Source organism: Anolis sagrei, chromosome 6 (genome assembly GCF_037176765.1).
Source record: "Anolis sagrei isolate rAnoSag1 chromosome 6, rAnoSag1.mat, whole genome shotgun sequence".
Lineage (NCBI taxonomy): Eukaryota > Metazoa > Chordata > Lepidosauria > Squamata > Dactyloidae > Anolis > Anolis sagrei.
The window spans coordinates 29,263,578-29,280,609 of NC_090026.1; the positions used below are offsets into that span (position 1 = coordinate 29,263,578).

General features: G+C 41.3%; 1 protein-coding gene across 1 annotated transcript in view; it reads left to right on the top strand.

The window, feature by feature from the left end:
• PRR12 (proline rich 12) overlaps positions 1-17,032 on the top strand; it is a 56,231-nt gene that overhangs the window by 27,367 nt on the left and 11,832 nt on the right. The window contains exons 5-12 of the mRNA XM_060780771.2: positions 646-1,258; positions 3,050-3,369; positions 6,387-6,503; positions 7,787-7,920; positions 9,498-9,934; positions 10,938-11,063; positions 14,433-14,530; positions 16,154-16,282. Coding sequence (XP_060636754.2) covers positions 646-1,258; positions 3,050-3,369; positions 6,387-6,503; positions 7,787-7,920; positions 9,498-9,934; positions 10,938-11,063; positions 14,433-14,530; positions 16,154-16,282 — 1,974 coding nt within the window. The remainder of the gene's footprint in view (positions 1-645; positions 1,259-3,049; positions 3,370-6,386; positions 6,504-7,786; positions 7,921-9,497; positions 9,935-10,937; positions 11,064-14,432; positions 14,531-16,153; positions 16,283-17,032) is intronic.

Here is a 17,032-nt window from a genome sequence, read left to right on the forward strand (position 1 = left end):
ACATTCCGTGATTGTTTTTGGGATTAGCAAAAGAAGGGGTTGAGATTATAGATTATTAAGTCTGTGTGTATGATGTGTATTCCATCCAAGAACTGATGCAGAATTTGATTTTCATTTTAAAGAGACCTTGCCTTTCTAATGGGGACAGTGAGACCATGATAGTATCAAGGTTGGGGAACATGGGGCTTTCCAGAAATTATTGCAATGTCCCATTTTCCCTTCTTATTTGCTGTACTAGTTAGAGATCCTGGTTTCCCATTCATGGACTATAGGAAGGCAAAAACCAGAGATGAGCTGGAAGTGGGGACTTCAGTTGGTTATGAGTAGCATTAGAGTTATGAGTAGCATCAGGTCACCCTGTTCTTTTTTCACTTTATTCCTTTTCCACCAGTTCCTGAGTGGAAAGCCAGAAAGTGTGTGTGGTTTTTTATTCAATCCATAATTTTGGAAATTTAGTAATTAAGCAGATGCAAGCAAACTCACACAGTTTGCATGTTTCTCAAATTGGTTGGAAATAGTGGGTCCAGAGAGGTGGTGCACAGTGAAAACCCCGAAAGAGAGGACACAGAGCCAGTGTCTGAAAGAGACCAAGCAGGAAATCGTTTTGAAACTCCTCCCCTCCTCCAATTCCTTCTCTTTCCTCAGATCAAGCTGCCAGTCCCAAAAGGCTTGGAAGGCTCTCAGCTGGAGGTTCCTGCTCCATCTCACCAGCCCCCTCAAGAGAGTAGCTTGGACAGCAGCCAGACCCGAGAGAAGATCAAACAGAAAATCAAGGAGGTGGAAGAGAAGCAGCCTGAGATGAAATCAGGGTTCATGGCCTCCTTCCTGGACTTCCTGAAGTCAGGCAAGCGACAAACGCTGCCTTCGTCATCATCCTCTACATCAGCCACGGTTGGGCCACCTGGGACCGCGGCTCCTGTGGCCTCTTCTTCCGGAAGCCCCTCTAAGACACCACGTCCCCCATCAGCTGCGTCCTCCTCTTCCTCCTCCCAGCCCCCACCACCCTTCGGCGTGGCACCTTCAATGTTGTCTGGGGGGTTGGATGGAACAGAAGGGGACCCATCTGGACTTGTTATGAGTTGCACCAGTCCTTGCAAGAGGTTGGATGAGGAGCTGAAGCGTAACTTGGAGACGTTACCATCCTTCTCATCTGATGAGGAGGACTCTGTGAGCAAAAACCAGGACCTCCAGAAGAGCATCTCCTCCGCCATCTCGGCACTCTATGACCCCACTGACCGGAAGGAGGGAGAGCCTAGTGGTGAGTGTCTCTTCTGCAGAGCCTCCACAAGTCCTGGGCTCTTGATCATCATATCTCCTCATTCATGTCACTTACTGGTTGTCTTGTTAGTATTGTCTCCAGGTTCTGAACAATAGTTTTTTGAATGAAACTTAACATTTTCTGTCTCTGTATCGCCTTAAGAACCCTTGAATCATGAATGTGTAGACTGTTAATAATCAAACAGTTGCTTTTAACCATGAGATTTCCATTTTTCCAAATAGCCTTTGGAATACTCAACTTTGTTGGATCCAGGCACACCCCAATTTCCGACCCAGTTTAGATTTCAGTCCATCTAGATCAGTAGCTCTCAAACTATGAGTCCCCAGATGTTGCCTTCAGCTCCCAGAAATTGTAACAGCTGGTAAACTGGCTGGGATTTCTGGGAGTTGTAGGCCAAAACACCTGGGGACCCACAGGCTGAGAACCACTGTTCTCGATAATTCTCAGTAGTGTTGACATGAAGCAGATTTCTTCATCCTGGTGCCTTCCAGATGTTGGTGAACTAAAACTCTTTATCCCTAGCAACCATAGTAATTGGGTTGGGTCCATGGTGGAAATGGCAGCCCAACCAGTACAAAATACAAGAGCCAAAATACAAAATACCAAAAAAGACCATAACTGATGAAGCAGTTAGTAAAAATAATATATAATGTGTTACATGACTTGTATGTGATAATTAAAATCACAGTGTAAAGACTTTAACAACAGATCCATTAATCAAATAGTACCATGTCCCTACAATACAATACAAAAAATAAATAATGATAAACAATAATAGAAATCCAAGTCTAATGGAATTCCGTTTATGTGTAACATAGTTCAGCACACCTGGAAAGCATCAAATTGGAGAAATCTGATCAGAGCATTTTAAAAGTGAAAAGAATCCTTTCCTTCTGCACAGATTGCTAATCCACATTTGTCAGCCTCTACAATTTTGGAGAATTGTCAATTATCAAAACCTTTTTGAGAAAAATGTACCATTTCCAAAAAATGGTTTTCTCATAAAGTTAACTAGTATAATTACTACAATGTCTGTCAAAATGAATAGTTTGGAGTGAAATATTAAGTTTCTTCAGGAGACTATGACTAAATGGCTTCATCATGGCTTCACATAGCAGTAGGTTAGGAATGAGTGAATGTGACTTCCTCAAGATTCCTCAGTAGCTTTCAATGGTTAAGTCGGGATTTGAACCTTTGTCACCAGAGCTATAGTCCAGTGCTTAAACCACTATACCGCACTGGCTGTTATCACTTTACCATAATCTCTAGGATAGATACAGCTGAATTTCCTCTTCCTGGTTTGTTTATCTTTTCATGCAAAGGGAGGAGTGAATGGTCTTTATCCGTTAGCATGTACTGCAGTAATATTCTGATTTATTAAACTAAGATTCTTGGTCTGTCATTACATGTTAAAGCTCTGTATATTTAACTTCACTTACCCACGCTCTACATATCTCCTCAGCCATATTTATCTAAATTTGATGGGGTTTTTTTTAAATTGACAGCATAATGTTTTACAAAAACACATAACAAACAAAATGAAAATGAAATCTTATAGTCTCCTGAGCCTGGAAATATGTGTATGTTTAAGAAAGCCATTTTTTCATTGCGAACTCCACATGGTTGCATGCTGCAATATACTTATTTCCAAAAAGATAGAATGGTAAACAGAAGGGTAACTGAAATTTTAAATTTAGTCTAGAAAGACTGGATTTTGTTTTAAACATGGTGGCAATCTTGCTGATTAAAGCCTCCCACGTTCACCTACAGATGTTCCACCAGTGGAAGAGAAAGCCCCCAGCCCAGCCCCCTCAGTGGAGGCAGAAACCCAACCAGAACTGCCCCCGCCTCCCATGTCCCCAGCTCCGTCACCCAAGGAAGCTCTGCCTGTCCCAGAAGAGCCACCAACCCAGGCATCTCCTGAACCTGAGGATCCTGAGGACACCCGGCCCCTACACCTTGCCAAGAAACAGGAGACGGCAGCCATTTGTGGAGAGACAGACGAAGAGGAGGTTGAAAGCGGTGGGGAGGGGATATTTCGAGAGCGTGACGAGTTTGTCATACGTGTTGAAGATGTCCAGGCCCTCAAGGTTTGTAAAGAGGCCTACAGGTTAAAACTGTAAATGAAAACAGACCTTTTAAGGATGAAATTTGAAGTACTGTATATACTTGAGTATAAGCTGACCCGAATATAAGCTGAGGCATCTTATTTTACCACAAAAAAATGGGAAAACGTATTGACTCGTATAAGCGGAGGGTGGAAAATGCAGCAGCTACTAGTAAATTTCAAAATAAAAATAGATACCAATAGATTTACATTAATTGAGGCATCAGTAGGTTAATTTTTTTCAATATTTACATTAAAAATGTAATTTAAGATAAAACTGTCCAACTGTGATTAAACCATTATTCCAATCTTCTTCAATGTAAATATGCTTATGTGTCCTTCCAATAATAATAAAAGAGAGTAAAATAATGGAAATGTAATAATAACAAGAATAATAGTGTGAAATAGTAAATGTAATAATAGCAATAATAGAGAAAAATAATAAATGTAATAATAATAGAGTAAAATAATAAATGTAATAATAATAACAACAACAACAGAGTAAAATAATAAATAACTGTGTCATGAGTATAAGCCAAGGGGAGCTTTTTCAGCCTAAAAGGGCTGAAAAACTCAGCTTATACTTGAGTATATACGCTATATTAGAATCGTAGAGTTTGAAGAGACCACAAAGGCCACCAAAGCCAACCCCTCTGCAACGCAGAAACATCCAATCAAAGCACTCTCAACCTCTTTCAAGGCTGATTTTCCTATTCAAAAATCATCCCAGGGACAGTGATGGTGCAGGGTAGCTGGGATAGTCTATTGCAGCAGAAATGACAACAGAGAGCTTGGTGGCACAAAAGACTAGCACAGTTTGTTTGATGGCAACTTTTGTGGGTACGGTTTTAGCTCGTTACTTGTGCTTCTAAAGCAATGGTTCTCAACCTGTGATCCGTGAGCCACCAGTGGTCCGTAAAAACTAAAATATGGTCCACGGCCTCACGATTACTACACTGTTGCAACAAGAGCGACTGGGAATGTCAGGAGGGGAAAGGCATGACAAGAAGTCTCCTGACTGCTGCTTCTTTTCCTCCCTCCTGAAGGAGTGGGGTGCTGTTTCAGAAAATTGCATTGGATAGAGCACATCCACTTTAGATTATTAAATATGCTTCTCTGTGGGCGAGCAGATGGCGACTACTGGATGGCATATGTTCTATATCAGAAACTACAGCTGATGTGGTCTATCCAATATAATTTTCTGAATCGCCACTCCAAATAACCAAACCAATCTAAAGTTGACCAAAAACAGATTCGTAACCCTTTTGGTACTAATGTTGGAGAGTTGTCCCTGGTCAAAAAAGGGTCAAAATAGTGAGGAATGCCAGGAGACTCCAGCAACTTTATGAGGACCAAGTCTTCTCACTTTTGGCTTACAGTTATTTCTTATCAACTAAACAATAATTTCCCAAAGTCCAAAAAATCCCCTTACATCTCAAAACACGTATCAGAAAATCCTGAGATTTCCAGTTTGACAATCCAAACTTTGAAGAGAATAATAGAAAATACATAAAGAATAACAGGACAACCCAGAATATAAACCAGCTATGCTAATAAGTAGGATATTTGGCAACACAAAAGGCAGTCTGTTATTAGAATGTGTTCAATCCAGAGAGAATGAGTTATTTCTTTATTTACAGTATTTATTTGCAGTACTTATATTACAGTACTTATATTCTGCCCTTCTCACCCCAAAGGGGACTCAGGGTGGATCACAGAACACATATACGGCAAACATTCAGTGCTGATTATTCAATGACAAGACAGACAGCACATAGAGGTATATTTAGCCCTTTTCTCATTCAGCATCTTTTGGAAACAGTGCTTGGATCTGGCCACGGGGGTGCTGTGGCTCCATCTCCTTGCTGAAGAGCTTTCTTTGCTCATAAACGTTCCTCCAAAACACGATGCCTAAAAAATAGTTCCTATTCATCTACTCACATTGCTGTTTTCGATCCCCTATATGGACAGGAGAGCTGGGCTGAAGATCAGGAACTCACCCTGATCTGGCTTTGAACTATCAGCCTTTGGGTTGGCAAGCTTTACTGCAGCTGGTGATTAACCTGCTGTGCTAAAGCTGGCCCTGCTGTGCTAAAAGTTACATTTAATTCCCCTTGTAAAACTAATAGCTTATCTCTCTTGATTTCACAACCATCTTATAGAGCGAAAGAGTGTCCACAAAACATGTTTTCTCCTTCAGAATTTAAAACTGCAGAAGGCTTGGGAAGGAAAGGCCTCTTTTAAAAATTACCTGCCTTTCTTGCATGATATAAATCATTGCACCTATGCTTTCCAGGAACTGTCCCATTTAAACATGGAGCCATATCAGCTGAACTTCAGCAAGACAGCTACCTCATGTGCCTTCAGACCAAACCTTGAACCTGCAAGAGGTTATAATTATCAAGGTGGAACTCAACAGGGTTTATTTGCAGTTTGAGTGTACAGTTGGCACTTCCCATCCACTTATTTTTTGCTTCCATGGATTCAGTTATCCACTGCTTGAAGTATTCAAAAAAAATCAAAGAAGCAAAGCTCGACTTTGCCATTTCCCATGTCATAATATATAATAAGTCAAGCACCCAAGGATTTTTGAATCTGTGGGGGTTCTTGGAACCAAACTGCAATGAATAGAGGTCCCACTGTATGGATTTAACCTTGCAGCTGGAGTGTTCCCCCCCCCCCCCACACGCCCCAAAATACAAAAACAGTTTGAAGATTTCAGTCTTACTGAACAAATCATTAATGCATTATTTTAACTACAAATCTTCTTAAGCTCTCCTTCTGGAGAGTGATGTCATCAATGTGACTATAAGAGTTACTCTTTCTGTACTGGTTTGATACAGTTTCAAAAGAATTGACAAAATGTAAACAAATATAGTTTTGTTTTGAAAGGGGTTCTTTTTCTTCTTTGTGTTTCCATTGCTACAGTCTTTGCTTATCAGCAACAGGTTGCTAGTCTTATACTGTGATCAGGACTCGTTTTGTTTGTCCTTCTTGCAGCTTGCCCTTCAGACAGGGAGGGAGCCACCCCCAATCTGGCGGGTACAGAAGGCTTTGCTTCAGAAGTTTACACCTGAGATCAAGGATGGACAGCGTCAGTTTTGCGCTACCAGCAACGTAAGTGTCCTTACCAGTTGTTCCATCCCAGTGACCTGACACCTGTATACTTTGCATCCTCTCGCCATATAAAAACGTAGTGTCAGTATATTCAAGTAGCTTGTTAAAACTGCATTTTAGTATGCATATTTGCATCCTACAGTAAGCTGTGGTTTGTATTAACCATGGTTTGTTGCTGAAGCAATATGTGGCATTGCAGATAACCAGCCAAACCGAGACGGTCTCCCCATTTCTGGTTTCTTTATAGTCTGTTTCACTCCAACTCAGCTCCTACTTCAAGAGCTGGGAAAATATGTCATAACAAGCAGTTTTGAAAAAAGCAAGAATCTGTAAGCCAGTAACAAAATACTGTTTCAGACTGTAGTGGGATGGGTGGGTTTCTGGATAATAAGTCATGGCTTTTTAGCAGAGGTACAGTATGTTGGGATCATCATCATCATCTTTATTTATACCCCGCCACCATCTCCCCGATGGGGACTCAGGGCAGCTTACATGAGGCCAAGCCCAAACAACAAATTACAGCAAATAAAACCGAAAACGCAGACAATAAACAACATCATAATTACATAAAATATGTGAATGCATAGCAATATAAAATTACAATAAATGCAATCACAGTAACAATGGGCGGGCTACGTGTAATGATTAAAAGAAAAAACTAATTAAAAATTAATTCAACTGCACACTGCCCAAGTCTCAAGTCCTCAATGAGGAGCAGTTAGTTTCCCTTCGCCCATGTCTTCTGTATAACAGTTGGAATGTATATAATTTCTTCTCTCCTCTCTGTTTCTGCTCTTATTCTGATTGGCCATTTAAAATGGATACTTTTCTACTGCAAGCTTTTTGAATCTGCCTTTTTACACTTTAGTGTGGAGAATATGTGCTGTGCGCTTTGAGATCTCTCTCTCCTTGTTTGTCAGAGAGATGTAGTGATTGGTGCTTTTCCCTCTCTTTGAAACCTTGGAAGAGATCGAAGTTAGAGTAGCTCAGACCCAGTTCTTGATTATTAAGAAATGCAGTTATTGCGTTGTTGTAGGTTTTTCGGGTTATATGGCTATGTTCTAGAAGCATTCTCTCCTGACGTTTCGCCTGCATTTGTAGCAGGCATCCTCAGAGGCTTAAGTGGCTGAGGGGGAAAAGGAAAGAGCCTGAGGCTGTTGGGAATTGTGGGAGTTGAAGTCCAAAACACCTGGAGGGCCCAAGTTTGCCCATGCCTGGTGTAGAGCCCCCATTGCTCTTTTCAACATGCTATCTTTTCTCTTTTTTTCCTTCCTCTTTTTTAGTATCTGGGTTATTTTGGTGATGCGAAGAATCGATACCAACGCCTCTATGTTAAGTTCTTGGAGAACATCAACAAGAAGGATTATGTACGCGTCTGCTCCAAAAAGCCTTGGCATCGGCCTCTGCAAGCTGTCAGGTAAAGGGACAGAAGGGAGGGCATATTTCTTCATCTACAAAAGCACTCATAATAATTGCTTTCTTAATGTGAATTTATTCCAGCATAGGCGGGTGTTTAAGTGGCATTTCTTCCATATTTATGCTTGATTGATTGAAAATCAAGCATAATACACTCCTCTTCTGGAACTTGAAGATTGAGGGCTATTTTTGTGTTGCAGGTGTTGATAGTTTTTGTATAAAAAGCAATTAAAGAATATGTAATTAATACTGTGTTATATTATTCATAAAAAGTTAACAGGCAATGAATAATGCGTTGCTCTTTAAAATAATGTTTTCATGTTCTAAGCTGGGCTATACTGACACGTTTTACAGCTTTGAATCCCTCTCTGGCCTTTTCTTTTCATTCCTGATGACCATTTATATCTCCTGTTCAAACAGTGAATTGGGTGGCATCTTATACTATGTTTTCTTTTTCTCATAAACATGGATATAAGGTTGGCCTCATCCCAGACTTTCATTCTGTCCCTAATTTTTCCTGTTACAGTAGACATGTGGAATGTACAGTTATCCGGAAAGTACGGTTATAAGGCACATAGTTCTCGCGGGGAATTTTTGTGGGGGAAATGTGTATCACTGCCGTGTAGTGGGAAGCTAGTGAAAGCGAACGAGCAGTGCCAGTTGTCAGTAGCTCATTGACTGGTGTTGTGGTGAAGGTTAGAGATGAGCATCCTCATTCCGTTTCCTTCCCAAGTTCCAAGTTCATGCTGTATGAGGGATATCTGGAAAGTAAGTTTACAATATTTTTTATTAAAAAAATACGAAGAATAAAATATTATAGTAAAGCTTACATGGATTGTAGCATAGGTATTTCCTTATTTTTCCACATAATCACCATACAGTTCAATACATTTTGTCATCTGTGGGGCGGGTTTTTGATGACTGTGCCATAGAAGTCTCCCGCTGCCTTTTTCAGCTACGTCATCAGTCACAGTTGACAGCTGTCCACTTCTGTCTTTGTTGTGAATTTCCGTCCTTCCGCAATTGAAATTCCGTACCCATTTTGCCACATACTGTCTTGACATTACATCCTCTCCATAAAACTGAAACTATCTTGCGATGAATCACAGCGGCATTCATACCCTTAGCATTTAGATAACGTATTACAGTGCAAACTTTGCACGTGAAGGGAAACGGTATGAGGATGCTCATGTCTAACCTTCACCACAATGCCAGATGATGAGCTACTGACGACTGGCACTGCTCGTTCACTTTTGGCTTCCCGCTACATGGCAGCGATACCAACTTCTCCTGTGAAAATTCCCTATGAAAGTTATGTGCCTTGTAACCTTACTTTACAGATAATTCTTGTATGTAATTCCAGCTGTTGTTAGACTGCATCTTCCATTAGCCCTGGCCAGAATAGATAAAGGTGAGGAATGAGAAGTGTTGCAGTCCAACAACAGCTGGAAGACTGCCTTCCCTTGCATTACAACCTCTCTGTTTATAAACTTGCCCACTTCAGTAAACTTGCACTCTCAAGGATGAAATGTTTTGGTCATGAATATACACTTCAATGCTGTGTCTTTCCTGGTGCAGGAGACAGAGCCAACCCAAAGCCTCTGGCCCCAAGGTCCCGGTGACACCCAAAGTTGAGAAACCCGAGAAGGTGGAAGTCCCAGAAAAGGCTGAGAAGCCAGAAAAGCCCCCCAAGGCTGAAAAGGCAGAGAAAACGGAAAAGCCCCCCAAGGCTGAGAAACCGCCTAAGCTGGAAAAGCCCCCCAAGCTTGAGAAGGCAGAAAAGCCTCCCAAGGTGGAAAAAACGGCCAAAACAGAGAAGCCCCCCAAAGTGGAGAAAGCAGACCCCCCACCTCCCGTTCTTACGAAAGCTGTCCCGGCCAGTGGAACCTCCAAACCCAAGCCTAAGCCAGCCAAGGTGAAAGCTGAGCCACCTCCCAAGAAGAGGAAAAAATGGCTGAAAGAGGCAGCATCCTCCTCTGACTCGGAGTCCAGCCCTGATCAGCAGAGTGAGGAAGGTGAGTCTCGAGGACTGTGCCTCTTTCTTAATATTCATTGGGAGCAGTTGGCCCGAGAAGTGAAGTAAGAGATACCAAAAATCCTTGTGGAGAAACTGTCCCTGATAATGACGAAGAAGAGAATTTTATCGAGTCTCTAAGGCCCCTTCCACACAGCTGAATAAAATCCCACATTATCTGCTTTGAATTGGGATATATAGCAGTGTGGACTCAGATAACCCAGTTCAAAATAGATATTGTGGGATTTCCTGCCTTGATATTCTGGGTTATATGGCTGTGTGGAAGGGCCTTGGGACACAATGGAACAATGGATTCAAATTAGAGGTGAAAATATTCCACAACCATTAGGAAGAACTTTGTGACAGTAAGAGCTGTTGAGCAGTGGAATGTGTTGGTGCCTCAGAATGTGGCGCAGTCTCCTCTGGAGGATTTTAATCAAAGAATGAATGACAATCTGTCAGGAGTGCTTTGATTGTATTTTCCTGCATGGCAGAATGGGGCTTTGAGGAATTTTTTTCCATTTGAATCAGAAGGGTAGCTAGGAGCCCCCAGTGGCACAGTGGGTTGAACCCTTGTGTCAGCAGGACTGTGGCGGTTCAGATCCGGGGAGCAGGGTGAGCTCCTGTCTGTCAGCTCCAGCTTCTCATGCAGGGACATGAGAGAAGCCTCCCACAGGATGGTAAAACATCCGGGTGTCCCCTGGGCAACGTCCTTGCAGATTCTCTCACACCAGAAGCCACTTGCAGTTTCTCAAGTTGCCCCTGACACGGAAAAAAAAGAAAAGAATGATAGCTGGAAAGGGTTCTCATTAATATATGTTTCATCACAGGTTGGGTTTTGTTTTTGGAGGGCTGTGTTCCACCGTGATTTTATTTTCTTTCTTTACTTGTGTGTTTATTTTTCTGTTAGCTACCTTGTGTTTTGTCACGTCTAAGCCGCATCAAAGATTTAAGGGAAGGCAGATTGTAGATGACTTAAATGCAATATTCCATCTCTTCTCTAGAGCGTGTGCTGACTGGCCGTATTCTCAACACACGAGCCATGAAGGAGATGTACCGCAGCTATGTGGAAATGCTGGTCAGCACTGCCCTCGACCCAGACATGATTCAAGCTCTTGAGGATACAAATGGTATGTACTCTTACATAACGGCACATTTGTTGTCATGAGCATCCCAAGAGGGAACTCATTAGAAGTCACAGATGTTTTGCTCCCATATGCCAGTTCTTGGGAAATTCAGTCATTGTTCTTTCTACTTATTATCAGACTTGAGCTCCTCATTTTTTCTATTACTATTGGTTGTTTGGAGACTTAAAAGGCGTTTACTTTCAAGAAGTACTGGCCAGGAATCTTCCTGGAACAGAAATTGCTTGGATATTAAATACGTTGGGCAAGTGGGCTTATTAACAAAAGACCCTTCCCATAAATGCACAGCAGAGTAACTTAGCAGCAGCATGACCCTGCACCAGTAGTCCAAAGAGATAAAAAGAACAAAAACACACAGACCAATGTTATCTCTTCCATAGGAGGCTTTTCTTTATAGCAAAATAATATGGTTGCACTTTTTACAAAAACATGTTTTTCATAACATAAACAAAGTTGTCGAAGGCTTTCATGGCCAGAATCACTGGGTTGTTGTAGGTTTTTTTTTTCGGGCTATATGGCCATGGTCTAGAGGCATTCTCTCCTGACTTTTCGCCTGCATCTATGGCAAGCATTCTCAGAGGTAGTGTGGCGAGGATGCTTGCCATAGATGCAGGTGAAACGTCAGGAGAGAATGCCTCTAGACCATGGCCATATAGCCTGAAAAAAAAAAAACCTACAACAACCCATAAACAAAGTTCTTTAAACTTGCTTCCACACTGGGCCTCTTTTCACACCGAAGTTACACAGGAGCTTCATACAGTAGCTTTTTACACACAGCAGCCTTCACACTGGAGCTTCCTCTCACACTGAGGCATTCTAATACTGATGACTCTCTCAGACTGAGTCCTTTCTCCCACTGAGGCGAACTAACACTGAGGCCTGCCTCACACAGAGGCCTTTCTCCCACTGAGGCGAACTAACCATGGGGCCTTCTCATACTGAGGCCTACGGACACACTGAGACCCTTCTTCCACAGAAACCTCTCACAGACTGAGACTACTAAGCTATAGGCACACCTGCTTATATAGAACTGCAGCTTTTGCTGAGTTATTGTATCCATTTAACGCTTTCAGTGCTTGACTCACATTTTGTAATTAAAAATACCTAGTTAATTTATAATATTTCTAACAGAATATTCTGCTCTTTGTTACCAATGATAAGAAATTAGAAACTTGCTGCTCTTTTCATACAAAGCATGAAATACCAGATTTTGTGCTATGCAGGGCACTGGTAAGAATAATGTTGTCTTGTGACTAAATAACTCTACTATGTTTTTCACTATGCATCTTTTGAGCTTGGGAAATACATGCAGATTTATTTTAGTCTCAGGCTTCCGGAATCCCACATCCACAGTGACCAGTGATCATTTTGGCTGGTGTATTCTAGGAGTTATGGAACGCCTTCCCTAGGGACATTAGATCATCCCCCTCCCTTCTAACATTTCGAAAGAGAGTTAAAACCTGGCTATTTGAGCAGGCATTTGCAGAACATGAGCAGGCATCATGGAACGACAGGACATTGTGATGGGAAATGATTTTAATGATGAAACGCTGGTTTTAATTGTTCATTGTTTTTATACTGTTTGTATTATATGCAATTGTTTTTGACTGTATTTTATCTTTTGGGGCATTGAGTGCCAAATGTAAACCGCCTTGAGAGGGGTAGTATACAAGTATAGTAAATAAATAAATAAATTATTGTCCAAAGAAGTGACCTTTCCACTACTATAGTTTGTTATGCTATGAAATTAGCATAATCTTATTTATTTATTTACTGTATTTATGTCCTGCCCTTCTCAACCTTGAAGGGAACTCAAGGCAGCTTTAGACATTTGTAGTGGCATCGAATCACTGCCAAAATGTAAGCCGTCCTGAGTCCCCCTTCAGATTTAGAGAAGAGATGGGGTAGAAATACTGGAAATAAATAAAATAAATAGGCAACTATTTGATACCTTCAAGCAGGGGTCCTCAAACTACGGCCCTCCAAGGTCATTTACCTGGCCCTTGCTCAGGGTCAACCTAAATCTGAAATGACTTGAAAGCACACAACAACAACAAGAATTCTATCTCGTCAGCTAAATGCAGGCCCACACTTCACACTTGTTAAAATTGATTACACTTGTTAAAATTGATCTTCATTTTAATTATTGTATTGTTTTAAAGTGTTTTTGCACTACAAAATAATATATATGCAGTGTGCATAGGAATTCATTCACATTTTTTTCAAATTATAATCTGGCCCTCCAACAGTTTGAGGGACTGTGACCTGGCCCTCTGTTTAAAAAGTTTGACGACCCCTGCCTTAAAACAATGTACAATTAAAATAAGCATTTTAAGACAGAATTAAAAACACATTAAAACATATCAAATGGTAAACTGGCTAGGATTTCTGGGAGCTGTAGGCCAAAACACCTGGGGACCCACAGTTTGAGAACCACTGGTTTAGGGCTTTATAGTCTAAAGCCAGTACTTTCAATTGTGCTCAGTAGCAGACTGGTAGTCAGTGGAGCTGACATAACAGGGAGGTTATATGCTCCCTGTACACTGCTCCGGTGAGCAATTTGGCTGTCGCCCATTGGACCATTTTAAGCTTCTGAACAGTCTTCAAAGGCAACCACATGTAGAGTGCGTTGTAGTAGTCTATTCGGGATGTAACCAGAGCATGGACTACCGTGGCCAAGTCTGAGTTCATTTTCTTTAGGTGATTGATTGTAGTCCAACTTTGAAGATGTGACATATTTTATAATGGGATAAAACATCAGCACCTTTTTTTCAAAGAAGGCAAGCCCTGCCCAGAGATCCCAGCATCTTCAGAAAGCCAGTGTGTGACCTTTTAAATCTTGCTGTGCCACTCCCCTTTCCTGGATAGAACTCTGGCCCGCAAATGACTTCAGTTACAAGTGTCTACATCTGACCTCCCCCCCCCCCCCCCACCAAAATTTTAAAATTACTTGTTATTTATTTATTTATTTCTTGTCAAAAACATTGCATAAAGTAGTTTATCTAAAACTGTTAACTCAAAGGGATCACAAATGCTAGATAGTTTTAGATGAAAAACAGGCAACAGCGACTGCATTGTCTGTACCTTTAAGCAAGCTTCTGGAACATGGCCATACCGCCTGAAAAACGTACAACAACCCAGTGATTCTGGCCATGAAAGCCTTTGACAATACTTTAAACAATTCTTCCTCTGTGCATGAGGCAGGGCATTGTGGGCAAGCATACAGATGCTGAGTTGTTTGTTCTGCTCCACAGTCGCACAAGGTGGAGGGTTCTTCTTGCTTGTCTTTAGATCTGCCAATTCCACTTCTGAGTCTGTTCATGCTTGTCATTTGTTTTGACCATCCTTCTCCAGATGAACTTTACCTCCCACCTATGAGGAAGATTGATGGGATACTGAATGATCACAAGAAAAAAGTGCTGAAGAGGGTGTCTCTTAACCCATCACTGCAGGTATGGACTAAATAGCCTTTCATCTGCTTCTGGGCCGAGGCGTGATGGAACTGAGCCTGCTTTTCCATCCAGAGAGTTTAGGTTCAAATTATTGAGAATATAATTAAAAGAGTAGTACATCAATGAAAAAATATAATTTATTATTTAAAGGTTTCAGGAGCAGGTTGGAGGAGGACTAGGACACTTTAAGTCATTGGAATTGCTGGCTAACCCATTGTATTATATGGCTGCTGCAATACATTTTGAATGAACTTCTGTCTTAGCCATCTTTAATGTAATGTATTTTAATTGTAGTTTAGGGTATATGTCTTAATGTTTACTCATGTTTTACTTCACTATGTCTGACTGGATTGTCTATATTTTGTTTTTCATTTCATTTCTTAATTCTTAGATTATTTTACCGTTGTTATTGTGCACTATTCTGTATTTATTTTGAACATTTGGTACTTATTTGAGGCATTGAATGTTTACCTTTTTGTGTGTAAACTGCCCTGAGTTCCTTCGAGGAGAGAGGGCGGTCTAGAAATAGTTATTAATAACTGTTAGTTTACTTCCTGTCTCTCCTATGCTTTTTATGGGGCAGAGCATATTTCTTTTCTCCCAGTTTGCTCAGTGGGTATTACATCTCCAGCTTTTGACGTTACCTTCATTCTTTGCCTTCTTTTAAATGCCCAATCTGTTCCCCATCTCATGGGCTTGAGTGTATAGACCAGTGTTTCTCAACCTTCCTAATACTGCAACCCCTTAATACAGTTCCTCATGTTGTGGTGATCCCCAACCATAAAATTATTTTTGTTGCTACTGTTATGAATTGTAAATGTAAATATCTGATATGTGGGATGTATTTTCATTCACTGGATGAAATTTGGCACAAATACCTGTTACATGCAAATTTGAATACTGGTAGAGTTGCCTGGGATTGATTTTGTCATTTGAGAGTTGTAGTTGCTGGAATTTATAGTTAACCTACAATCAAAGAGCATTCTGAACTCCACCAATGATGGAATTGAACCTAGCTTGGCACATAGAACTCTCATGACCAACAGAAAATACTAGAAGGATTTGGTGGGCATTGACCTTGAGTTTTGGAGTTGTAGTTCACTTACATCCAGAGAGCACTGTGAACTCAAACAATGATAGATCTGGACCAAACTTAGCACGAATACTCAGTATGCCCAAATGTGAACTCTATTTGGGCAAATAGACCCTGACATTTGGGAGTTGTCATTGCTGGGATTTATAGTCCACCTACAATCAAATAGCATTGTGAATCCTACCAGTGATAGAATTGGGCCAAACTTCCCAAACTTCTCCCTCACCCGCACATGTGTACTGCACTGCCATGCGCCAAGCAAGCCTGCTCTCCCCTCCTCCACTTGGAGTCTCATTGCTGAGAGGCCAGTCAATAGTGGAGGAGGGCTTTTGGTGGGAGGATTCACAGTCTGGTTCCAAAAAGGAAGAGAAGGACAGGTGGAGAGATTTTCTGATGGTCTTTGGTGACCCCTCTGAAACCCCCTCGCGACCCCCCCGGGATTCTGATTCTGAGATTGAGAAACACTGATACATTTGATTTGACAGTCAGTTCTGTGGACACTGCGGTCTCATAATTTATGTTCCACCTAGGAGGCGCTCCACACGTTTCCCCAACTCCATGCCGAGACATGCGACACCACAGTTAAGATACGTCCGAGTGGTGAGCCTTACAACCGCAAGACGCTCAACAAACTCAAGAAGAATGTATCCAAACCGCAGGTACGTGTCGGGAACCAAAATTTGGTGTTCATGATTCTGTGATACACTGATGTGTATTGATCGGTATTTGTTGTTTGTTCATTAGGAAATGCAGGGCATGTAATTCCCTCATTCCTCTTTTAGTCTTCCATAAGTTAAACTGAGAATCGAAATTTACCAGATGACAGTTTAACATTGAGCAGGAATTTAAACTTGGGTCTCCCTGTTCTCAGATTGACACCAAGGGCCCTTCTACATGGCCATATAACCCAGAATATCAAGGCAGAAAATCCCACAGTATCTGCTTTGAACTGGATTATCTGAGTCCACATTGCCACATATTCCAGTTCAAAGCAGAAAATGTGAGATTTTATTCAGCTGTGTGAAAGGAGCCCAAGTTCATCATGGTGGGGCTCCCTACACCTTGTTCCTAACCCCTTTCCTCTCTTCTTAAATTTGGAGCACTTTCACACTGAACAGTTACAGCACTACAATTCCTCTGGTTACTTTGGCAACATCATGTGTAATCCTGGGATCTGGAGGTCCACTTAAGAATTCTAAATATCTCTACAGATCTCATGATTTCGTAGGTTGGAGCCATGGCAGTTTAAAGAAGATCCCTAAAATATAACTGCACTGTGAAAAGGCTCCTGCATGTAATACTTCTACCCTTTTAGCTTTTTTTAAACTGGTGAACTTTTTTGTGACTCGGATCAATTAATCATTATAATAATTTTGTTTCTTACCCACCTCACCTTGTGGCGGGTTACA